Raw genomic sequence first — 26344 nt, forward strand, 5'->3', positions numbered from 1 at the left:
AGCGTGGAGTTCCCCCAGAGCAGAGGCGGTACACAACTTGTCAACCGCCTGGCACACCGCAGGACCTCTGAGTCGAGGAGGGGCTGACTGGCAGTAGAGGGTCAGGGAGAAACTTCCCTTCCTATTCTGTACTCTTGCTTCATAATGCATCGCGATCCCCGCTGCTGGACTTTCTTGACCCAAACTCAAAAACCATCTTCAGTCAGGTCAGATGCTGCCTAGAGAAATCTAGCCACGCTCTGTCAGGCCCTTTTACTTTTAACAAGAGTCTTTCAGAAACTTCACCTTCTGAAAAGTGAACCTTCCCCTCTGCTGATTTATCCAAGGTCACGCTGAGTGAAACATCAAAGCTAGAAATAAAACTTGGATCAGCAACTCCCAAGATGGTGCTTGATCTCCTTCTTAAAGGAATAAAGAGGAGGAGCTGGGCTTGAACACTGATTCTCTAAGAGTGTTAATCAAAGGTGAACTTGTAATGCCTGCAGCTTCCACCTGTTATCCAGGAGACATTAAAGCAAAATGAGCCCTTCAGGAAAAGGTATTTTTTTAAAAAGGAACACGGAAACACAAGAATTACAATCTGGACTTAGAATTAATATTGCAAAACTGATTTGAATGAAATCCTCGATTGTGATTCTCCTAAACTGGCTTGTCCACAGTGGAGTCAGCATAAGCCGGAGTCGGTCAGAATCAGTTTCCTGTATAACCTCTTGGTAGAGGATACAGCAAGGCTAAAAAGCTGCAGGAAACATAAGTGTCCCTGGCATTGTTCTATGTTCCAATCTCATGAGAAGCCACTTGAAAATGAGTAAGATCAATGTTAAATTCGTAGCTACATCGCCACACAGTGAGAAAGTTCAAATAAAAGCCAAGTTCTGAGCCTGCAGTGCTGAAGAATGAAAGCCAAGCAATTAGAGCTGAGAAAATGGATTACATAATTTTACAGCAGGAGACTTAATTCCGTAACAGCAGGGAATTTACTGTCTCAGGGTTCGGAATAACCAAGACACCTTTTTACCTGGGATGGGTCAGGCGTGAGGCGCGGTTCAGCCTGGGAAGCGGGCAGAGGAAAGAGACTGCAAATGCTCTCTGCCACCTTCTAGCCTGCAGTCTCTGGAATGGGAGAAGTGAGCCAGTCTGCAAAAAAGTAAAGCTGAATGGGTGAACTCAGAACATCTTCCTGGATATGTAGGGCTCACTTCTGCACGTATTACTCACAAAACCCAGGCAGCCCCCAAATAATGGTGCTCTTCATGCTTCTTGGAAATGTTGATTTCTTCCACCAGTGCTGCCCCAAGCGATGTTATAAAATTATTCCTAGGAAACGAGGCAGGGCGGCTCGTTTCACCAAACCTCTTCCTGCATATAGTGCAAAGGGGTAAAAATAAGTACAATCCTTTTGCTCAAGTTCCTAATGAAAACTAATATTTGACAAGGCTTTGTTTGCTTTTCCTTTCCTGGCTATTTTCCATTCCCTTTTATTTTTCCTCTTTACAAGTACAGAATGTGTAATTTCATCTAGAAATAGACTCTTGGTTTTAAACAAAATTCGTTTATCTAAAAGCAAACAGAATATCCTTCTCCAAGGAGAACGGACGGCGTGAGGCTACTGTGTAACCAGGGCCGCTGACAGACTGTTCCCAGTGCTACTCCTGGTGACCTGGGAGGCGACCCCACATCCCGGATGGCCTAGGAACAAAACTTGGAAAGATGTCACATTTCTACATCATCAAAGTTGCATTTTTATCACACTGAGCCTTGACAGTAGGCCAACATTTACACAGACTGCGACATGATTTTAGTGAACAGAAAACCTGATTTGTTTGCACAAGTAGCCTTGATCGTTCCTCTAACATTAAGGCAGCTTTGGATAGCTCCCCCCTTTTTCTTTTTTCTTTTCCTTTTTTCTTCTTTTCTTTTCTTTTCTTTTTTTTTTTCTTTTTTTTTCTTTTTGCCAACATAAGCTTGAAATGAAATGTCTAACTTGCTTCACAACTTACTGTGGACACACACACACTTCACAACTTACTGTGGTTGGAGATTAGGTGAATTGCAGGAGGCATGTGCCTCAGGTGAATGTAGACTCACCCTCCAGAATGGCTCCTCTGAGGCAGGGGAGCACCCTGAGAGTAAAGGACGCTGTCTGTAGGCACTTGGCCTTGACTGCTTTTGGAATTTTCAATAGCAGAGTAAATGATTTTCCCAGATTATTTGATTAGCTATTGCTCATGATGACTTAAACCAAGAACAAGAGACTTGTCCCATCCGTAAGTGCGTTACATAAGGGTTAGAGGTAACAAACTTCTTGAGGGTTGAGTTTGAGCTACAAATGTAGGCTTAAATAATGCAAGGTGGAGATGAGACGCAGAAATCATAGAAACAAATATATGGCATACACAGACAACCGGGCCCTGCTATGGAAAGCTTTAATCACCACATGTAAAAACAATACATTCACATATCAAAAATGGCTCCAAATGCTTTATCATCACCGTAACAGTCTAGAAATGAAAGTTGCACTAATTAAATAAAAAAAAAAAAAGCCTTCCTGTTCATAACCACAAGATTTTGAAACTGTTTCTCATAAACACATTTTTTTTTTACCCTGAGACTGATGTCACCAAAGAGAAAAAGAAAAGTCGCGATCAGCTGGAATTTACTCAACATAGACTTTTAAAAGTCATTTATTCATTAATCTGGAATAGGTTCTCTTTACTCTCTCCACACATACTATGTGAGGACAAGAGGAAAAGGTGGCAGATGGTTGTGTCCAGTCTGTTTATATACTAATTACGATTCCTCAACTCAATCTATTGACCAAAACAGAATTTTAATATCAATTAATGCTACACTATCACACTGAAAAAATTTATCAAAATCAGCTCTTTCTTATAAAAGGAGAGTTGGACTACATTGTCAGACGAGAGGAAAAGAATCCTCTCTTACAATGTTGCGATACTTACTACATGTGAGCCAGCTAGGGAAGTTCAGAGTTCAGACAGACTGCCTTGCAAACCTCAAGTTAGGGCTCTCGGTCACACCTTCAGATAAGGTCTGCACAAGAAGAACCCCCAAATGCTACAACACTTATTCCTTTCGAGTGATGGGAAGGGCAATCGTGTTAAACTGAAAACAAGACATCCATGTTGAAGTGAATGCACACACAGCATTTTGTGTGTGTGTAAATAACAAATACATGGAACAAAAAGATTTTCAAAATCGGAATTCCTGGTGTCTCTAGTTGTTTTCTGGTGAATGAGTCTAGAGCCTCTCACAAGGTTGTCTAGGGACTTTTCCTCCAATTATTTCCATAATAACCTCTGTGTGTTTCTAAAATGGGCTCTTCCTAAATACTCACAGCATTTCATGGGAGCTGGCTGCTAGGGTGTGCAGCTGGGTCAGGAAGTCTTTGTTGCTGCTTGGTTTCAGAGTGTCATATGTAACAGTTTCCTGTGTACTACTTACTCTGAATTGCCCAGTTACATGTCCTCTGGGCTACAATAAATCTGGGGATTTATGTCAGTTAAAGAATTACCATGCCTAATCTTGCTCCATTCTCTTTATTTTTATTATTTCTAGATATCTTCCCAATTCAAATGATTGAAACAAGGCACACAGGCCTGGGCACTTACTGGCTTTTTCCTGAGAAGTTAAGTTATGTTCACAACCTCTCGGCCAAAACTGAATGAGGATAATGGGAAGAGAATTCACTATTATACTGAGTTAGGAAATGGTTTTCTGGCCAGGCTTGATACAAGTGTATTCTTTTTTTCAGGAAGAACCATGGACAATCAAGGTTGGGAAACAGCAATCATCTGGCCAATTCCCCCATCTGATACCTGAACTCTGGTATGACATTTCTGCCAAGGTGGTCTCTGCCAGAATATCTATAGGGGCGGGAAGCTCTTCCAACATTGCCTATTCTTCTTCAGAATAGAATAATAGCAAAATAGATGAAACAGGTACACAAAGTTGTATTAGGCATGATTATAAATTGTATTGAACTGTTCAAGAGCTCGCAGATTGTCATTTTGCTACTCAAAACAAAGGGATTTCACTTTGAAGGTGCAATAAACGCTGTGTGCAGCAAGTCCTACAACCAGAGTTCAAGAGCCCCGGTGGATGAATTGTGGGCTAACTGCCCTCTGCAGTTGTCAACGTGGGGACAAGAGAATGAGACGGCAGCCTGCCCTCTAGACGCAATCAGAAGCAGGACACTCTACCTTGACTTTCTCCCTCTGGCTGGTCTGGCAGCACTGTAAATAATGGCTTTATTTCTGACTTCTCTCAAGGTACTCAGACTGCTTCAGGGTTTAAAATTCCCACTTTAGGGGGCGCCTGGGTGGCTCAGTCGGTTAAGTGTCCGACTTTGGCTCAGGTCATAATCTTGTGGTTCATGAGTTTAAGCCCCGCGTCGGGCTCTGTGATGATAGCTCAGAGCCTGGAGCCTGTTTCAGATTCTGTGTCTCCCTCTATCTGCCCCTCCCCTGCTCATGCCCTCTCTCTCTCTCTCTCTCTCTCTCTCTCTCTCTCTCTCTCCCCCCCCCTTTCTCTCTCTCAAAGAATAAATAAACATTAAAAAAAAAGGAAAATTCCCACTTCAGAAGACCAACAAAGGCAACATACTGATTGGTGGACAATACTCTCAGAATTCAACTTACAAAGGATCAATTCTTCTGAAGGGACACAGTTATGTCTGTTTTTTTTTTTTTTATTTTCTCAACATATATATGAATAAATAGAACACACATGTAAACTTTACAGACTCTGAATGATTATGTTAATTGAGACCCAGCTGATTCAGTTTTGAGTGCTATCTTTCACCTCTGTGTTAAAATGGCAATGGTTATCAATCTTTAACAGACAAGACTACGAGCAACGGACAAAAACAGAACAACAAAAAAACCAACCTTCAAGTCAGTATGCCTTTTTATATGGACGCCACTTTTTTCCATATCTGTTTCAAAAGTATCAGATAGTGAACATTTAGTGGCTAGATGACAGGAGAGCAAATCTTCCTGCAAAACAGACTAGAACTTCCTTGACCACTGAGATTTGGAAGTGAAATCAATAAAAATCTATCAAGTACTCAGGGTAGATCTGGTTGGCGTCAAACACCACAAAGATCTTTGGGTTCCAGGTATCATCCACACAGCTGTCGTATAAATTCACATAGCTCCCGTCTTTGGAAGGAGGCCGCATGTATTTGGAGTCTCCGTTTATGTAATCCCCAATTAGCACTCGAGCAAGAAACATAGATTTATACGTTCTGAACAGATGCCGCTGTTGCAGGCTGACGCCATGAATTTGGAATGTGTTTCCGTGCTTTATGTCATCTTTGCAGAAGCGACTGGAGTAAGCAGCATCTCTAGCAAAATAGGTTCCTTAAACAAAAAGGACCAGAAGAGGCCAAGATTACTTGAAGAATATAGGAAACACAAGCAAAAACACTCTAATTGTTAGGGGAGCAGACACGTGGAATCGTATAACGAAAGGAGATGTGGAATGTCCTTGTCTGCAGATCTTTAAGGAAAGACCAGAAAGCACATGCTGTGGACCACCCCACAGATAGATTTGTTACACAGACCATTCCCCACCACTGACACCCTCCCCCGCTCCCACCAAAACAGAGCTATCAGTCTTCTATTTTCAAAAGAAAGCTTCTAGAGAAATCCAGTACGTGAGACAGATACAGTCTGTTTCCGTGACTAAAAGTAAGGCAAGGCCTGAGTTTTACCTGCTTGAATCTCCCTCCCATTTCTGTTTCCCTCCAGCACTTTCCTCAGCCCACTGCCCTTGGCCAGCATTCACCGAGCTCTGCAGAGCGCAGTGGGAACTACTGGTCTATGGAGATTATTTCAAAACCCAAGAAACCACATTTCTATGATATGGGGTAACAAATCAATAATATTTCTGGAGATAGTAACCACCCCACAACCACAGAGAGATCTCTGAAGAGTGCAACACTATTCACATCTGAGCACTCCCGAAGTACAATTTCACAGAGGTTCATCGCCTACATGTGAAAAGCCAATGAAGCATCAAATCTTCCCAAACGGTAGGCCTAGGAGACTGACATCACGAAGGGAATATTTACTCTAAAATATTTGTGAAACGAATCACAAAGTCTCAGGTTACCCAGTGCTGACAGGATTTATGGTAACGCTTTTCTAATCCTCTTACAGTCAGATCAATGGGATGACCTTTCCAGGAGTTACTTTAAAAATTAATTTACTCTTTAAAAATGTAGCATATCTTGATCCTAAGTGGTAGCCAGCTCCCTCGCTGGAGATAAGGTACAAAGTAAGGGCCAGAAAAATAAACATTCACCCCTACTTTTTCTCCTCATTTCTCACCTTAATTTGCTTGAGTAGTAGGTATAAATTTGAGAGCTTGGACTTTCACAGTATTAGAAAAAAAGGTGAGGAGTTCCCCCATTACTCCTTATTGCTCATTAATATCCTTACCTATCATTTTCTAAAAAACAAAATGAACAGAAAATACTAGTACCTAGACCTGGGTACAATGTGACCGATTTATTTTATAGTTCTTTATACATTGGACATAAAACGGTTTGGTATACAGTCATACCTGTATAGGATTTATACATGGAAATTAAATGTAATGCAAAAATCAGCCAATACAGACATGCTGTCCCATCTGAATGACTGGGACTTGGGGAGCTACTTAACCTGGTAGAGGTGTCAAAGTCTTACTTCTACCTTGTACATGCAGGAAGTGGCTTTTCCGTGACTCAGAAACTCTGAGGGTGTGCCAGGAACCTAGTACAGTTTAACTTTTAACTTAATGACTATCAAACTCCTGAATTATAAAACAATCAATTATCTCTAAAGAGAAGAGATTGTCTCCTAGGACTCAAACTGGGCCTGGAATTCTGATAATTACCTTTCCCAAAGACAGCACCATGTATACCATTTATTCTCCAATCGAAGTTATGAATGCAAATTGCTTCCACAAATTCACTGCTGGTACCATGAAAGAGCATCTGTTCATTAATCTGAGGCACGCCTCGTTTTTTCTTGAGCTGAGCCTTTTTCCTAAGCACACAATACACACAGGCATAAAACACACAGAGAGATAGACCATAAGTGGCATTTATTAATTTTCAGAAGAGCCAAGTTCAATAATGAAGGGTAAAACAGAAAAGACTTCTTTAACATAAATCATAGGTGGTAAAAACAGCTCTGGAAAAGAAATAACCTCAAATGGCTCTTGGACACATAATCATCTTACCAAAAATTATTAGTTAAAATTGAGACTTAAGGTTGAAAATTATACTCAAAACTATAGAGATATCCCAGATGATGCCCCATCATAGTCAAGGTAACTGAATGCCTAAGCCAGCCACGCTTTATAGATGCCTAAAAATGACACGATAAACAACGAAATAATATAAACTTCAGAGAGTCTTTAAACAGTGCATTCCTTGAGCAGGGACCATGCCTTAATCTTTTTATCTCCAGAGACTAGAAAATGTTGGTTGGATTGAACTGAATTTTGAATCGTAGGGCTGGAAGGAACATTAACCCATCCAGTTCAACACACTTCCCAGTGAACAAATCTCTTCCAACATATAAAAAGATATTCAGTGCAAGAGTGATTGTAACAGTAAAAAACAAACAAACTAAAAACAGCCTAAAATTCTTTCATAGAAAAATGAATAATTATATATCCATACATTAAAGTTAAAATAAACCAGATCTACATGTACTAAATAGACAACTCTTGAAAAATAATGTTGAATGCAAAAGGAATGTTGCAGAAAGAGACAAATGACTCAATACTGTATATTGTATATGAACACATATCGGTAGTAAAAAATATAAAAACATGGGCAAGAAGGTAGAACACCAGCCTCAGGAGGAAAGCAGAACAGGAAGGGGATGGGATAAACACTTCCACTGTATTTGTAATGTTTGTATCTTTAAAAAAGCCCAAACAATACACATGCACTCCTATGTTTATCGCAGCATTATTTATAATAACTAAGATATGGAAGCAGCCCAAGTGTCCATTGATAGGCAAATGGATAAAGGAGATGTGGTGTGTACACACACACACACACAAACACACACACACACACACACACACACACACACACACAGTGTAATATTAAGCAGCCATAAAAAAGAATAAGATCTTGCCATCTGCAACAACATAGACCTAGAGGGTATTATGCTAAGTGAAATAAGTCAGACTGAGAAAGACAAATATCATATGATCTCACTCACATGTGGAATCTAAAACAAATGTATAAACAAAAAAACCCCATAATCAGACCTATAAATACAGAGAACAAACTGATGGTTGCCAGAGGGCAGGGGGTTAGGGGGCTGGGCAAAATGGGTGAAGGGGAGAGGGAGACACAGGCTTCCAGTCATGGAATGAATAAGTCACAGGAATAAAAGACACAGAATAGGGAATATGGCCAATGATATTGTAATAGCCTTGTATGGTGACAGATGGTAGCTATACTTGTGGTGAGCAGGGCATTGTGTACAGAGAAGTTGAATCGTCATGCTGTATGCCTAAAACTACTGTAACACTGTACATCAACTATACTCAAATAAAAATAAATAAATAAGAACAAATAAACATAAAACTAAACAGTCATGGAGATGAAAAGCACAGCACAGGGAGTAGAGTCAATGATATTGTGATAACACTACGGTGACCGATGGGAATACATGTATTTTGATGAGCAGCAAGTCACATGTAGAATTGTTGAATCGCTATGTTGTACACCCAAAACTAATACAACACTGTGTGTCAACTAAACTTCAGTAATAAAAATAAATTTTAAAAATACACTAAAAAATGAAAAAGCCCATATACAAAAATGAAGAAAATATTAAAAAATGTAACAAATATCAAAATGTTAAATCTCATTGTCAGGTACAAGGGTGTCTGTGAACTAACTGCAGCATTTCCATATTTCTATGAAATACTTCATAGAAAAGAGATCTTAAAAATTTAAAAATCCCCTCCCCTCATTATATCTCTGATAAATAGCTACTTAACATCTGCTTCAATTCATTCCAGTACACGCTTTGCACGACAGCACAACTCTCTGTGATCAGCTAGAATGGTTAGGAAGGACGTCGCCTGCAGCACTGAACCAAAATCTGACTTCTTGTTAATGTCCACTGATTGGTCCCAGTAATTCTTTCCTGAACACAGAACAACTCCGATCACTTATATGTAACAACTCTGTGATTCTCCAAAATATAACCAATGAACACCAACCTAGGCTTTCTTCTAGAGGTTAAACATCCATTCCCTCAACTATTCTCAGAGGGCATGGCTTCCAGGCCTTTTTCTATCCTGGACAGCCTTTAGTTGACAAGAGTCTGCTGGATACCTTCTAATTTATAAATGTTGGTAAGAAATAGAAAAAGTCCAGATACCATCAGCCAGCACGGCTCTCCTGGTGTACCACCGAGTTCATTTTGCAGCAGAGGCGTGAATTTGTAGTCACTCAAAACACAATTCTGTACTCACTCAGAACCTCCAAGACTTTCTCAAACCAGATCTCTTTTTGGCTTCCTATATTGGTACAACTGATTTATAAACCTAATGTAGTAGGTTCATTTCGATTAAACTTGATATAGTAATTTTTTAAAATACATAATTGATAAACAACATGCAGGTTAGTGACTATGTGGGGGAATGATACTTGCATTTAAACGAGAGAAATGGTGGGGCACCTGGGTGGCTCAGTTGGCTGAGGGTCCAACTCTTGATTTTGGCTCAGGTCATGATCTCACAGTGAGTTCGAGCCCCACACAGTGCAGAGCCTGCTTGGGATTCTCTCTGCCCCTCACCCTCTCATTCTCCCTCTCTCTCAAATTAAATAAACTTTTTAAAAGTGACAGAAATGGAAATGGTCTTTCTCAAGAGTCATTTGACAATATGTATCAAAACTTCAAGGGTGCCTGGGTGGCTCAGTCGGTTAAGTGTCTGACTCTTGATTTTGGCTCAGGTCATGATCTCGTGGTTTCGTGAATTCAAGCCCAGCATTGGGCTCTGCACTGGCAGCATGGAGTCTGCTTGGGATTCTCTCCCTCTCTCTTTCTGCCCCTCCCCTACTCTTGCTGTCTCCGTCGTTCTCCAAATAAATAAGCAAAATTAAAAAAAAACAAAACTTCAATGTATATGCTTTGATCTACTGGTGATGGTCTTTCAGATCATTAAGCATGGTGTTAGAAGGATGTGCATGAAACAAATATTTACTTCAGAAAAACCCAGCATGTTTTCACTACGAACAAATTTGCCGACTTTCTTTTTTAGACCTTTAGGTACTGACTTTTGTCTGTTTTCTTATGATACACATTTGTTGCTGTTCTAAGAAAGGAAAAAAATCTTTAAAAAAAAAGATAATTTGTTTTCACAAATTTGTTTCAATCTTCCAAAGTCTTTCTATTCATGATTCATTTACACAACAAATAAGCTACCCTTTCTAGTTTTATTTTTTTTTTTTAATGTTTATTTATTTTTGAGACAGAGAGACAGAGCATGAATGGGGGAGGGTCAGAGAGAGGGAGACACAGAATCTGAAACAGGCTCCAGCCTCTGAGCTGTCAGCACAGAGCCCGACGCGGGGCTCGAACTCACGGACCGCGAGATCATGACCTGAGCCGAAGTCGGCCGCCCAACCGACTGAGCCACCCAGGCGCCCCTACCCTTTCTAGTTTTAAAGCTTTCACAAGCGTGATAAGTAAGCCTTCTACATTTCTATCCAAATTAACAATCGAAACGTTGAAGGTCTCAAGAAGAAAGCATGCATGCCACTCAAGTTACTCTCTGCCCAATACTTGTAACTGGGTATTAGTTTTTCTCTTCATACTACCACTGGCATACATCTATCTTGCCTCCAGCATAAGCACCTTTGTCAACCATATTGTAGCAATCAAGTTGTATTGTCTAAGGGGCTCAGCTGTCTACCACTATGGTAATCCTCTTAGTTAGCTGGGCACTAGTGAATTTGTACTCTTTTTCCCCAAGTAAATATTTGTTTAGTATACATCTTTCTAAGGTCAAGCTTTACCATCTGTAATGACTAGAATGCACTTCAAAATCAGGATATTCACTCATTAATTTCTTTTAGAAATTAAAATAATTTCTAATTTGAAAATTCACTTGAGTCTCTCTTAGTGTGAGCATTGAAAATCTGCTGAGTCACTGGATTGGATGTGGCATATACCAGTTGAAGGCAGAGTGGCGGGGGGGTGGGGGGCAAAGCTTTGCATCCCCACAGCCTAATTTATTCTAGTGCCAACTACTAAGGCACCCATGAAATGTGCAGCCTCACATACTATGGCCTTGAGGTTCCAGAAAGGTTCACATTGAACTCTAGGACCTCTTGGGCTGCAGCTAAACCTTTGGGAAACATCATAGGACTCAAGCTACACTAAGTTCTTCACAACCCTGCCCACCTATGCCCAACCCCACAGTCATTTCTGAACTTACAGAAAATACTGCAGCACCTACTTTTTGAAGGTATCTTACAATTACCCACCATCTCAGGGACTAGGGTGCCAAAAGGGCTAAGTTGCCATGCGTCCTGAATCGCAACAGGAATATCTTCATGCTCCAGATTGAAGGAAGTTCGCCTAGGTTCAGACCAGTGGTTCTCCATCCTGGCTGCTGATTCTCCATCAGAATCACTTGCAGAACTTTTGAAAGGTAAAAGTGTCAGAACACAGAGGCTCTAATTTAGTAGACCCGGGATGGGTGATAGACATTGCCGCATGTTAAAGAGCTCTGCAGGTGATTTGGAGCACCGCTCCCCTAAATCCATATTCTTAGTGAGGTAGCAGCTTTCACTGCTCTCATTTCCTTGATGCCGTATCCTGCCCAACCCTGGGTCAACCCAATCACCTCCACTCTCTGCTTTTACATATGGACTGCTGAAATAGATCACACAACATCCCCGTGGTCCCTACTCCAAATTCACATATTCCAACATCAGCTAAACCCTCAGCACTGATGGAAATGCTATGGTCCCCAAGTTAGCTCTTTCTCCCCATTTTCCATAGTGGCCATTCCAAATCTCCCCTCTTCCCCTATCGCTCTCTCTTATCCACATTCCCTAACCCTTCATTCTCTGTAGGTGACCTTGCTTACTTCACCAAGGACACTCAAAGTTTCAGGAATTCCATAACCTAACCCCTCTCCTCATCCTCTACCTCCACTCATCTATAAACATGACTGGCCCACCCTTGTCTGGCTCCTTCTGTACATTCTAGTAAATTCTCTGAATTCCATGCCATCACACCTCTTTAGGAGTCTAAATGCATCAATTACTCTCCCCTTTCTCTTGTCCTTTAAACTCCCCCTCCCTGGGTTCCTTCCTATTGTAATTTATACATGCTTAGGTCCCTCCCATCTTTAAATTCAAAAATCTTAGCAGAACAAAACAAAGACACCTTTCTTAACTCCATGGTACCCATCTTCTCACATCCCTCCTCCTCTTCACTGCTAAGCTTCTTGGAAGAGCTGTCACATTTGGTGTATACACAATATAGCATCTACCAACATTGCTCTCATCAAGGGTACCAATGACCTTGTTGCAAAATCCAAAGGAGAAATTCAATATCATCTTGTTTGGCATCTCTTTTGTATGTGACCCTGAGGATGAGACCTACTTGCTTAAACCACTCTCTCCCTTTGGTTTCTGTGACTCCACCGTATATTGTTTTTCTTCCACTTTCTGTGGTTGTTACTTCTCAGTTTCTTTCTTGAGTTTTCCTCTGTTCATCCCTTGCAGAGTTCAGCCCTTGGTCCTCTTCTTTTCTTAATCTACATACACTTCCTGGTCATCTTATCAATTCTACAGCTTCTACTACCTCACATTTCCTAACAATTCCAAAACTTTTATTTCTAGTCTACACCACTCTCTTGAGCTATGACACATGTACCGACTACTGCTTCCTGCCCATCCTCCCTAAAGACAAAGACCAAAATCTGTTTCTGCCCATTTTCCGTTAGTCAACCGAAATGAGTCAGAAACTCTGGAGTTCTCTTTCCCATCTCCTTACCCACACCACTGAATACATTAAATCACGATTCTACATCCTTGATATCTCAAAACCGTCCTCTTCCTCCCAACACAGCACATACCACTTCGGTTCAAACCACCCAGTGTGGCTCAGTTTAATTACTGAAACAATTTCCTAAACTGGTCTCCCTGCTTCTGATTGTGACCCCTTTAAACCAGGGTTTCTCAACCTTGGCACTATTGCCATTTTGGGCTAAATAATTGTTGTGGGAGGCTGTCTTGTGCACTGTAGGATGTTTTGCACCCACGCCTTCTCCCCAGTAGATACCAGTATTAATTCCTCACCCCACCACATGACAATTAAAAGTCATCTCCAGTCATTGACAAATATCCCCTGATGGGCAAAATCACTCCTAACTGAGACCACTGCTTTAGACCCCTTCTCCACAGTACAGCCTGCTAAATTATTTTTCTAAAATGCAAATCATATTGATCATTCTCTTGCTTAAAATTCTATAATGGCTTTCCACAGTCCCAGGAAAAAAAATCCAAACCCCTCAGTTTGATTTGTAAAGCCCTGCATGGCCTACTCCTTCAGACTCTCTGACCTCAACTCTGGGTCAGTTCAACTCTGGTAAGGCTACTGAAGAAAATCACACAACTATTCCAATGGCTCTACTGCAAACTCCTCCATGCTCAACCTCCTGACTACCTTTCTACCTTCTTCTCTAACCACTCATCTTAATTTTCATTTTTATTTTGTGATGCAATTGTCTGGTTCCTTGTCTAAATTATGGTCCTGTATACTGCTATATCCCATGTGTGCCTAGGAAAGTGCATGTCACAAAGTAGGTACTCTGACATATTTATTAGAAGAAAGGAGAGGGGCACCTGGGTGGCTCAGTCAGTTGGGCGTTCAACTTCAGCTCAGGTCATGATCTCACAGCTCCTGAGTTCGAGTCCTGCATTGTGCTCTGTGCTGACAGCTCAGAGCCTGGAGCCTGCTTCGGATTCTGTGTCTCCCTCTCCCTCTGCTCCTCCCCTGCTCACCCTCTGTATCTCTCTCTCTATCTCTCAAAAATAAGTAAACAAAAACAAAAAAGTTCTTTTTGAAGAAGAAAGGAGAAAAGTAAAAAAAAAAAAAAAAAAGGACTGAGCGACATGGAAATGGATGTCTGACCGCCCATACGGTGAGTCAGAGGTTATGTGACAACAAGATTGACCAGGATTTTAGTTCTTAATGGAGATGTCAAAATAACAGGTTGTCCTTACTACAAGACTCAGTATTTTCTAATGTCATAGCAGGTGATAGGTTCATTTACCATCACAGATTTCTATAGGCCAACATTACATAAAATCATGAAGGGCGTGAACAGAGTGATACTTTTTCAGTGAAATTCCTAGTGTACAATGTTTAAACATGTGGATTTACTGGTACATTTTTACCACTACGATTAAATTGAGACAACTCTAGTTATGAGTTTAGTTAAAACTGAACTCCACTTCAGAGGCCTGATTAAGAATAATGAATTAAGTTTTCATCAGACCATTTTAGAAAAACTCACTTTATCCACTGAGAGAATAAAATTTAAGGAGAGAGAGGCCTCCATCTTCCTCAACAAAAGAATCATGTCAACAAGAACCCAATAAAAGTGAGAATAAACTGAGGGTAAATGGGGGGGGGGGGGAGGAAGGTGAGGGTGGGTGATGGGCATTGAGGAGGGCACCTGTTGGGATGAACACTGGGTGTTGTATGGAAACAATCTGACAATAAATTTCACATTAAAAAAGAAAAAAAAGAACCCAACAAAACCTTCTACACTCAGTTAAACTCATTACTGTCAGAAATAAAAGTTAGCTTGGTCCAAAGACTCAGGACTATAAAGAATACAAGCTGAAACCCCTTATTTTACCATAAACTATTATGACAATAAAACCAGGAATATATTCAGGCCATATTAACTACTTATCAGGAGCATGAAAGAATTCCATGTATCATTACCAAACAAAAGTCAGCCTAATTTTCAAGTATATGCGAATGAAATGAGTTAAGGTCTGCGATTTTCTTTGAAATACTTCAGCAACAACAATAGAAAACAAAAAAGGAAATGGATTATGTGTGGTTAAATATGTTAAGTCAGGATGATGGATATTCATTATATTAGATTCTATTATTTGAAATTTTCCTGAGCAAATATTAAATGCCTGCTTATATTTAAAAAATTAAAAATCAACTATCCTCATAAATTTAATTTAAATATTTAATAAAAACAAATAAAAATTTAATAAAAATATTTCCACTTATAAACCACTTATTTTAAGTAGCATTTGCTATTAAAAAATACAGCACAACAGGTTAATTTGGACAACACATTTAAGTTTTCTGTAATGGACTTTGTTTTTAGATGAAGTGCATACTGAGCAATCCAATGGCTCGTTTATACCCTAAATTAAGCAGTAAATCTACTACCTAAACTTTGGGCCTAACAAGACATTTGAAAGTATGTTCCACAATGTCCTCCAAAACAAAATAAGCAAATGACTAGAGGCAAGATAGTGTAATTGCTTTTTAAAAAAATTTCAGCAATGTTGGGGTGCCTGGGTGGCTCAGGTGGTTAAGCGTATGAATCTTGGTTTAGGCTCAGGTCATCATGTAACGTTGGTGGGATCGAGCCCCGAGTCAGGCTGTATGCTGGGTGTGGAACCTGCTTGGGATTTTCTCTCCCTTTCCCTCAGCCTCTTCCCGACTGGCACATGCACCCTCCCTCTCTCTAAAAAATAAAAAATAAATAAATGAGTTCAACAATGTTTCCAGAGACTTCTAATTCCACAGACAGGTCTGTACCACCAAAGTAATGTCAACAAAACTAAAGAGCTCCCTAGATTCCCTTCTAATGCAGATTTCAGCCAAGACTGCACAGTTCTGCACCTGGCAAGGAGAGGGGGTCTTTGCCCTTGGGGGTAGTGTCACAGGGCTGGAAGTGAACCTGACCTTCACCTCTAGGGAAGCTCTGTGTCACTCCCCGAGAGTGCTGAGGAGGAGTACTGACAGACAGGGTTGAGATACCACAAGAGAAACACACGGCGCATCTCCACAGGTGGTACAACACCTGAGGGGCAGTCCGGTTAGACATCTATGTTTTGCTATCTCTAAGACTACAAAGGTCTTAGAGGCCAAAGAGAGGGTTCAGGTTGGACACCGTCTCACCTGCAGAAGAACTCCCACAAGTCCAGATTTTGAATTCTCTGAATTCTTTTAATTCTGTGGCGATCCATTGTTTTCCCAAAGAGACTAGCAACTTCATTATACTCATGTGTTTGATTGTGCAAAGGAATAAGCTGGAAAAAGAAGTTTGCATAGTTTTACTGGGGCCCTTTCCGCTCTTCCACAGTGGGGTTCATCAGCTCTGCTCTTACCTGATAGGGCACGTCAGTGTTCACGTTCTCCCAGTGCGGGGGCATGGGGATAGCCTCGTTTTCACAGATATAACTTTACATAGCAAAAGACAAGACAAAATATTAGAAGCTGATAATAATCATTGTCAGTGCTTTAATTTCACCTTTTCTCCAAAGCTGAATTTTCACGTCTAGGGCATTGTGACAAACGCAATGAACTGAAGCTCTCGGCTCTTTATTTTCAAATATTTACTGCATGTCTTCTGTGTGCTACTTTTTTAGGTGCGAAATTGAAAACTCTGGTGGAAAACATCCAGTCTTAAATAACATCAAAATTTCACAAACAGTTGTTTAATGCTGTCATGTTTTTTTTTTTTAATTGTCACAATTCCTTTAAAATGTAAGGAAGATTTTAGATAAAGAAAAGGAATTTCCAAGAAGAAATGAAACTCTCAATTTAAAATCAAAACAGAACAAAACCCTCTAAAAGACTGATACTGCCTATCAAATAAAATCCAAACCTCTTGGCAATACATGCAATGTGCTTCAAGCTCTAACTCACACCTAAGCCATTCTCTGTTTACTGCCCTCTCTTCCCCATACACAGCCTGCGTTAATTCACCCAGTGAAGCCAGCGAAACTTTAAAAAACCTGCCCACCAAGTTGAAGCCACTGGATGTAAACACAGAAAAAAAGTAAGTTGGAGGGCTTAATGGCAAAAGGTTGAAAAGGACATACTAATCCTCCTTGGGGACTGGAGGTTACTGGAAGAAAGTCATAAATTTCAAGCCTATCTTTAGCTTAATTTCTAAAGCTCATTTTAATTTTTGAAAAGATCCTACAATCATATGATTTGAAAATTAACACATATAAAGAAACAACACATTTAAAGAAACAAACAGTGAAAATTAGTCTGTCCAATTTTCAACTCTTGCCCCAACTCCAAGTAATCAGTTTTGGTTTTTTGTTTTGTTTTGTTTTGTTTTTTTTTAGTCTTTGGGGGTATTCTTCCAGACTTCTTTAGGTTCACACAAGCCAAATTTTTCCCCCACACATAAAATTTACGGGGTTTTTCTGCAGCCATCCCCCCCCCCCCCAACTTAATATGTTCTTAGAGATCTTTCTGCAACAATAGATAGAGAGTAACCTCATTCCCAGCCCCTACCACAGAACCTGGCTCATGCAATACCTACTGGTTGAACAAATGAGTGCGATCTATTTTGCAGATGCAGAAAGTTCCATGGTACCGACATACCATAATTTATGTATGTCCCTTGTTGATGGTATTTAGCATGTCTCTGACTTTTTGCTACTGTTAAGAATGCTGCAAAACCACAAATTGATTCTTTTGCCATCTTACCTGTCTACTTGTATATCTGTAGGAGGACATCTGTGAGATGGAATTTCCGGGTCAAAGACTATTATTTAGATTCTGGCAGATACTGTCCAAATGCCCTCTCTGAAGGTTATGCTCATTAACATTACCACCAGAAATGTAGAGAATCCCTACTTCCAACAACCTCTCCAAAAAGGCACATTATCAAACTTTTGAATTTTTGACAATCTGATAGTAAAAAATTGGTGTAATTTGTACTTCTCTGATTCTGAGTGAGGCCAGATGTTTCTAATGATTTGCTGGTCTTCTACCATTCAGAGATTCCTAGGAGTACTTCATATATTACAGAGATGAGCCCTTTATGATCATGAGTAACAATACTTCTCCCAGTTGTTTCTTGTTTTTTGTTTTTGTTGGTTTTTTTTTTTTTTTACTTTGCCTGGAGTACCTTTTAGCTATGTAAAAGGGTTTTTTTGTTTGTGTTGTTTTAATTTTTATGTAGACCGTAGCCTTAATTAATTGTAATTTCCTGGCCAGTAGGAAATGTGAACTATTCACCTTGTGTAATACACACTTGATATATTCCTGCGTAAATAATTTCTGTATCAACACCCACTTACCAGCATCGCTCTACTGTGGCATACCTAACTGTTCTCCTCTGCTATTAACCTGCTTATTCTCGTCCATTCTGGTTAATTCTCTCCCTCTCCTGTCTTTGCTCTATGATTTGTATCCTCTGTGTCAGAACAAAGTGTTCGGCCCCATAGTGTTGTTGCTTCTCTCCTCCAAAGTATACCAGAAATAATAACGTACAATTACAATAACATTTTCCGTTATTATGTCCCATTTTTTCCCTAGATTACATACCCTTGGGAAGCTAAGAAATTCGTTTATTATATTCCTTGTGCCTAAGAATAAAGATATGATGTGGTGGGTAAGAAAATAATATCCTCCACATTCCACAGCAGTACTAGGGCATTTGTTATAAAAGTGCTTGCATAACTTTTAAATCAGGATGCTAAAATATAAGCCAAAAGCCTTAAGAAACAGACTGGTAGAAACTTAAAGAATTTCTTTCCTTATTTGAATCCTTGTTTCAAAATATCTCCTTGGAAAGAGTAAAGGGGTATCCCTTCCAATTCACATGCTACCATTTTTTTTTTCTGTTTTATTTTATGTTCTTTGAACAGCAATATTTACTTGAGGGACCATGACAGAAAGTAGGAGGTATGCTCCCGAAGATTTTCCCCTTCAATTTCATTCACAGGAATAACAAATACTTACTCTTTTCTGGCATCTACAGCTCTCTTTTAGGGCTGTGTACTGCCAGAGAAACCAAACAGGACAATGTGCGACCCAGAGCCAGGAGCAGAGGGCTGTGCTGCCGTCCCACAGAGCTCACACCTTCTTTAGGTCTCCTTTGGTCATTACAGATTTAGAATCACTCCCAGGAGTTGCCCAATGGGGCTCAGTGGAGGTAGAGAAAAAGGGGGCAAGTGCCTAGGAGTTATAAGTAGCCCATATAACTGGATGGCTCTAGAGTATTTACAAGTTAATTCAAACCTACTTCAGCAAGCTATTTTAAGGATTTATAGCAGAGACCATATGGCATTCTGTGACCATCCTAAAGACATGAAAAATGTAAATACAGAAGGGGAAATGAAGAGCATAACAGGAAAGGAAACAAGGGCAGACAACCATCATACTGTACTTCATCAACTAATGCAAAATTCAGCCATGAAAAGACCAACATCAAGATCGTTAAATAAGCTACCCAAACATTTTCAGCCTATTTGTGCCTCTGTCAAATACTCAAAAAGAGGAGGAAAGCCCACTCTCTCTATCCCTGTTCTCTTTACAATACCTGAAAGCACTGATAGAAAAGGGGGCTCTTTTTATTAAGCGCTGTTTTCCAGTGATGAGATTCATTTGCTTCATTTCTGTAGGCAAAGACAAAGATATTAGATAGGCGGTAGGGACAGATTGTGCTACAAATAGTCACGAAGATGTGTAGCCACAGCACATGGCGATCCGGAACCATGGCACTTGGGGAGGCGCTGGTGAGCACAGTGTATCAAGGACCCCTTGCACACATCTATTCATGACATCCTAGGAGCGCTATTCAGGGAACATGGCTTCATCATTCGCTCACACACAGGATGCTAGGCTCAGACTGCTCAGTACACAGGGTCTGCACCTTTCTGTAGCACACTTAAGCTTAAGCTGATGCTACGGTGCAAGACTTAGGAAAATGAAGAGTATTAGAAGGAGAATAAAATTATAGTACCGAATCTTCTGGTCAGGTTATGAATGGGAAGTGTACTTTGATTGCTCCAAAAATTTTGGGAATGATAAAAAGATACACTACCACTATAAAACTGAAAGAATTCACAGAATTTCAAAAATTGGTACACTTCTGGCCTTCTCTACACCATATACCAAAACCAACAATAGAAAATCTAGCTAGACTAAATACGTGCTTCTTCAAGAGGTTCTGGTGAGGTAAGACTAATAACTAAGTGGAAGTGTCATCTTCTTCTCTCTTCTGTGCCTTAGCTGTGGCACTGTTACCAGATCCATGTCTTCGTTCCCACAAAGTTTAGTGCTGAGGCTTACTTTGAGATCCCAGTCAGTGTATCTTATCTAATTGGCATCATTCCATTCCAAAATAAAGAGCTTCACCCATCCAGGCAAATGCTGTAAAATATAAAGTGTGCCCTGCCCTTTTCGGATTCCCCTAGGTTCTGCACACACACTGGCATCACCGCTGTGCAGGAAAAAGCAAGATCACCTCAGCACAGGAGGCAAAGGCTGCAGGGTCTTCTACTACCTCACTCTGAGTTTCCTCTTCACCATTTTTACCAACAGCACCTGAGTCAGCTTATGGAAAAACAGTTGGAGCTAATTTTGCAAACAGTACATTCGAAATGCTGATGATACCTTTGATGCAGTATCATCATATAGAGGGGCTGCTGGAATTAAATTATTGAATGTGACTCCTATTCTTTGATAAAGACATTTTTTAACAAACTGTATGGTCTGAGAGAAAGCTCTCCCCAAAATACAGTTTATTAGCAAATATTCTTTCAGAAATGTGTGGCTTGCTGAATTAAATGTGTTGATAAACTTCATCCTCTACATGAAGCCTGATGTGTGTGCATATCACTACGTCTTAGTATCGCTTCAAACTGGCACTTGTACACAAGATGTCTGAAAGGTCTAGCGAATACCTTCTGTCTACACTGCAGCAAAAAGACAAATGTCAGGGCCCTTGAAGGCAGTAATGTCATAAAAAAGCAGTTATAGGTTAGTTGGGAAGAAGAATATAATGGTTTTAATTCTCAATAATTAAATAAAAACTTTGGGGGGGGACAATAATGATTAGAGATTTGGTTGCATCAATCTCTTACTGGACAAATCCCCTTCACCATTTCTGGGCCTTAGTTCATCCAAGGGAATTTTCTTAGTGTCACCACCCGCCCACACCACAACACAACACAACTCTGCCATAAAGACACTACTCATAGGCCAAAATGAACAAATCAGGAGACTATAGATGCTGGCAAGGATGTGGAGAAATGGGAACCCTCTTGCTCTGTTGGTCGGAATGTAAACTGGGGCAGCCGCTCTGGAAAACAGTGTGGAAGTTCCTAAAAAAATTAAAAATAGAACTACCCTATGACCCACCAATAGCACTGCTAGGAACCTACCCAAGGGATACAGGAGTGCTGATGCATAGGGGCACTTGTATTCCAATGATTATAGCAGCACTTTCAACAATAGCCAAATTATGGAAAGAGCCTAAATGTCCATCAACCGACAAATGGATAAAGAAGATGGGGTTTATATATACAATGGAATACCACTTGGCAATGAGAAAGAATGAAATCTGGCCATTTGTAGCAATGTAGATGGAAATGGAGAGTATTATGCTAAGTGAAATAAGTCAGCCAGAGAAAGACAGATACCATATGTTTTCACTCATATGTGGATCCTGAGAAACTTAACAGAAGACCAGGGGAAGGGGAAGGGGCAGGGGGAAGTTACAGAGAGGGAAGGAGGCAAACCGTAAGAGACTCTTAAATACTTGAGAACAAATTGAGGGTTGATGGGGGGTGGGGGAGAGGGGAAAGTGGGTGATGGGCATCAAGGAGAGCACCTTCTGGGATGAGCACTACGTGTTATATGGAAACCAATTTGACAATAAAATATATATAAAGAACAACAACAACAACAACAACAACAACAAAAAGACACTACTCATAGAAACTAGGACAGAACATCTATATGACTGAACCACGTGGCAGCCAAAATACGCTTTATTAAGAAAGCCTTCCAGAGCACCTGGCTGGCTCAGTCAGTACAGCATGTGACTCCTGACCTTGGAGTTGTATGTTTGAGTCCCACATTGCGTGGAGAGGTTAATTAAAAATAAAACCTTAAAAAACAAAAAGGCTCCCCTTCTAGGTCTTGTATGCCTCTATGCCACAAACAGCTGAAACCAACAGCTTGAAACTAAAAGAGTTGAATCCGACAGGTTTTTCATGGGATACCTACAACCATGCCCATAGATCATGGATGAAATCCAAAGTAGGACTGATTTCCAGATTAGCTGGCTGTTCTGTGAAAGAGCCAATGAAATCAGAAAATGGCAAAAGGCAACATCCATTAAAGAAATAGTTTTCTGGTAAAGACACTAAGAGATGGGTCGTTCAGCTGAACTTTGGTCTTAAAACTATCACCAGCTACCTATGACTTTGTTACTTAACCTCTCAGATGGATCCTTAAAATACAAAGATTCCCAGATATTTCAATGATGAACAAAACAACAGCTAAAAAGTGTTTTGTGTTCCTTAGAGGAAAACTGTTACATAAGCTCAAAAGATATGACAATCTTCATACATGTTTTGTATGATGAGCATACAAATATTCCTTTACAAAAGGTAATGGTGTGCAAGATTTTAAATCTTGAATTTTTACAGAGAGATTTTTGTGTATGACAAAAAGGATTTATTTCACTGTGCACAAATATATTAACTAATTCTCATCTTCACAACTGTAGATTTTACTGTATCAATATGCTAAAAACACACAACTATTAGGGAAAAAAACATACCTGCAAAGTCTATCTTGTAGCTGAATTTGGAAGTAGTAAAAGAAATGGCGCCACAAGGGTTTGTTTTGAAGCTTTTTTCGATATCTTCACTGCTAACTGTACACTGAATGTTGGTGTCCGGCTTTAAGACAAACCAGAGAGTGTCATTTACCAGCTGTTCGTGTCAATGACTTGGCCACAGAGGCGGTTCTGTGGTCACAGAGACAGAGACTGGAGTGATGAGGGGAACTGACTGAGCGCCTGTTCTAGTTCCCACACACAGGGAGAATCACCGCTAAGCAGGCGTGTGCAAAAGGGTGTAAGGACTTCCAGCGAAGAAACTCCAGCAACTGGTGAGAATCCCTCTCTCCAGATTGTTACAATTTCTACAAATGATTACAATAATTACAACTTCCTAACCGGCTCAACCTTAATCTTCTTTAGGTAGGCTTCTAAGTAAAGAAAGACCACCAAGCTTCTGGGTACTGGCTGAAATTCACTAGCCGTGACTCTGGACAGATTCCGTTAGCCTTTCTGAGTTTTGCTCTTTGACCATGAGACAGAGTGTTAACATCTGCTTCAGAGCTGCTGTGAGGCTAACGTAGAAAATATACCTGCAACATCTAACATAATACCTGGCGGACACAAGGTGCTTAATATGGGCTTGCTCTCTTCCCCTCCTCCTCGTTCACCAAATGGAATTTGCAGTTGTTCAGCCATACTGAGACTACGCAACTCAGTCACACTCGCCTCTGTACACACAGTGAACTCGCACTGCTTCTTCTAAATACATGATTGAGGGGCGCCTGGGTGGCTCAGTCGGTTGGGCGTCCGACTTCGGCTCAGGTCATGATCTCACGGTCCGTGAGTTCGAGCCCCGCGTTGGGCTCTGTGCTAACAGCTCAGGGCCTAGAGCCTGCTTCAGGTTCTGTGTCTCCCTCTCTCTCTGTCCCTCCCCCACTCACACTCTGTCTCTATCAAAAAAATGAATAAACGTTAAAAAAAATAAATAAATACATGATTGAGAAAACCTGGGGAAAGGAGAAGGAAAAGGACGAGAATTTCTCATTTTTCTTTTAGTCAAGCTACCTGATTTCCTTAAGGTTTGATTTCCTTCCAGGTCTGCACTGCTACTTTGTGCGTCAGCAAAGTGATGCTGACTGAAGGGGACGCCCTTGTGCTACATTCATTCTGGAAAGGAGGTACCTGAAACATGTGCCACTTCCCGCACTCCGCCAAGTAAAACCAGCCCCACTGGGTGTCTGACGTGTCCATCTCATCCATCTCACTATTTGCCGTTCTGGGTAAAAATTCTTCTGCTTTGTGAAACATCTCCTGAAAAGCCAGAAAGGGGCAGAAGAAGAAATATATGTTTCTTAACAATCAATGTACTTTTTATACATCTTTTTTCTTCTTACAAAGAACTGTATTCCAAGTGTCCTTACTACGGTGACACTTCAAAAATACCATCCTCTGGGGTGCCTGGGTGGCTCAATCAGTTAAGTGTCCAACTCTTGATTTTGGCTCAGGTCATGATCTCATCATTTGTAAGATTGAGCCTCACATCAAGGCTCTGCGCTGACAGCATGGAGCCTGTTTGGGATATTCTCTCTCTCTCTCTCTCTCTCTCTCTCTCTGTCCCTCCCCTGCTTGCAATCTTTTCCCCTCTCTCTCAAAATAAATAAATAAACTTAAAAAATAAAAATACCATTTTCTCTGGCATATTGACTCTGAAGACAAACATTTAAAAAGGCTGAATATCACTGCTTAACAAATAAAACAAATAATAATACACTTAAGTAAGATATATCAATGTGCCAATGATTTAAGATATTTCGATATCTATAAGCACTCCAGATTCTCAGTACAGAGCCAAGAAATTTCTGTCTTACCATATGTTCACATATTTGGTCAAAAGAATCCATGTATCACATTAGTTAAAACCAAATACACCTGAGTTTTGTTTTAAACATTCATTACTTCATTCAATGACATGGAAAGATGTTTGCAATCTATAGAGTTAAGTAAAAAGGAAGATTACAATACATAGAAATAGTATAATCCAATTTTAATAAAAAAATTCATCTATATTTACCCACATGAATGTATCTGGATGTACATGTATGTATGTGTATATATACACACACACATATAGGCACGCACACACACAGAAGAAAGTTTGGATGTATATACAATTTATCATAGTTGTTTTCTGAGTGTTAGGATAATTTGCAGTAACTCTTACCTAGCTCTTAAAATATGCCAAGAACTAAGTGCTGTACATATAATAGCTCATTTAGGACTCACAACAATCCTGTAAAATAGGTATTATTATCCCAAATTTATAAATGAGGAAACTGGAGCACAGAGAGGTCATACAAAAAGGAAGCCAGGATTCAAACCCAGGCAGTCTGGATCCAGGGCCTGTGCCTGTAACCACCATACTATACTGCTTTGTACTTCATCAATGATGACTTTATAATCATCACTATATCAAGTAACTCATGTACACGTAATCTTTGAAAAGTTTTAAACATTCTTGGGTAGAGACTAGGATGAAGAGAGGGTCACCAGAAAAAGGGCAATGAGGTTAGCCAATGTGTCCTCAGGGTTTCTGAATAAATTTAAATTGCACAATTAATATATGAAAATATTCTCCTTGCAAAAAGTCAAAACATTCAAGATAAAGCTAAAAACGTTTTTGACCATCATCACTTCCATTTCTGATATCTTCTCTCCTTCCTTCCTCAGGGTTAACCAAGACTATCAACTTACTATGTGTGTTTCAGATGTGTGTGTGTGGCGGGGGGGGGGGGGGGGGGGAGGGTTAACCATCTACACACATACAAACATATAGTTATCGGTGATTTGTTAAAAATTGTATTTCCTACAGCTTTGATTTATTTTACAAAGAATATGTAACTACTTGAGTAATTTATAAAATATTTGTTTTAAATTTCATTACTTAAGATGGTCCACCCTGTATCCAGAAGCTGTATAACCTAGGATAAGTTTCTAATTACCTCGTCTAGGCCACAGTTTCTGCTTCATAAAATGGAGATTAAAGGCTCCTTCCTCATTGGGCTCTTGTTAGAAATGAATGAGATAATTCAGTAAAGTACCAAGTACAGTACCTGAGCTCAATGAAGGGGGCTTGTTAATTTTTATTCATGTTTGGAAACTTCTCCAAGGAATGGTTTACGATTATTTTCTGGACTTTTCCTTCATGTTTTAAAGTTGATTGGCTGCTAAGAAATGAAAAATAGAACACCCTAGGGTCAAGAGCTTCAGGTACAGGACCCACTAGTTGCCTTATACCTTTCAATCAGAAAATAAAGCCAATTGTTTAAAATTTAAGACCAATTGTTCATATTAACTATTCCAGCTCCTGCTCTTTCTTCTATTATTGTTCTCATCATTTGTTCATTCCACTGTGAGAAAGCAAGAATGACCTAAATTTATTTTTTCTTCTGAAAATAACTCCCAAAATTTAGAA

At 40.0% G+C, this 26344-nt stretch overlaps 1 protein-coding gene across 4 annotated transcripts in view; it reads right to left on the reverse strand.

Annotated features, from left to right (window-relative positions):
- Positions 1 to 2410: 2410 nt before the first annotated feature.
- Positions 2411 to 26344, reverse strand: part of PARP11 (poly(ADP-ribose) polymerase family member 11) — a 47708-nt gene continuing 23774 nt past the window's right edge. For 2 of the 4 annotated variants that reach the window (XM_078450153.2, XM_060658671.3), the window contains 7 exons: positions 24055 to 24183; positions 22870 to 22990; positions 19618 to 19693; positions 16439 to 16511; positions 16230 to 16360; positions 6907 to 7058; positions 2411 to 5384 (listed from right to left, as the gene is read on the reverse strand). In XM_078450153.2, coding sequence (XP_078306279.1) covers positions 5068 to 5384; positions 6907 to 7058; positions 16230 to 16360; positions 16439 to 16511; positions 19618 to 19693; positions 22870 to 22990; positions 24055 to 24183 — 999 coding nt within the window. In that variant the 3' untranslated portion in view covers positions 2411 to 5067. Of the gene's footprint in view, positions 5385 to 6906; positions 7059 to 16229; positions 16361 to 16438; positions 16512 to 19617; positions 19694 to 22869; positions 22991 to 24054; positions 24184 to 25982; positions 26097 to 26344 lie in introns of those variants that run through there. The other 2 variants (XM_060658672.3, XM_078450154.2) reach the window with 2 other exon arrangements.

The sequence above is a fragment of the Panthera onca genome, chromosome B4 (genome assembly GCF_046562875.1).
Source record: "Panthera onca isolate mPanOnc1 chromosome B4, mPanOnc1 haplotype 2, whole genome shotgun sequence".
Classification (NCBI taxonomy): domain Eukaryota; kingdom Metazoa; phylum Chordata; class Mammalia; order Carnivora; family Felidae; genus Panthera; species Panthera onca.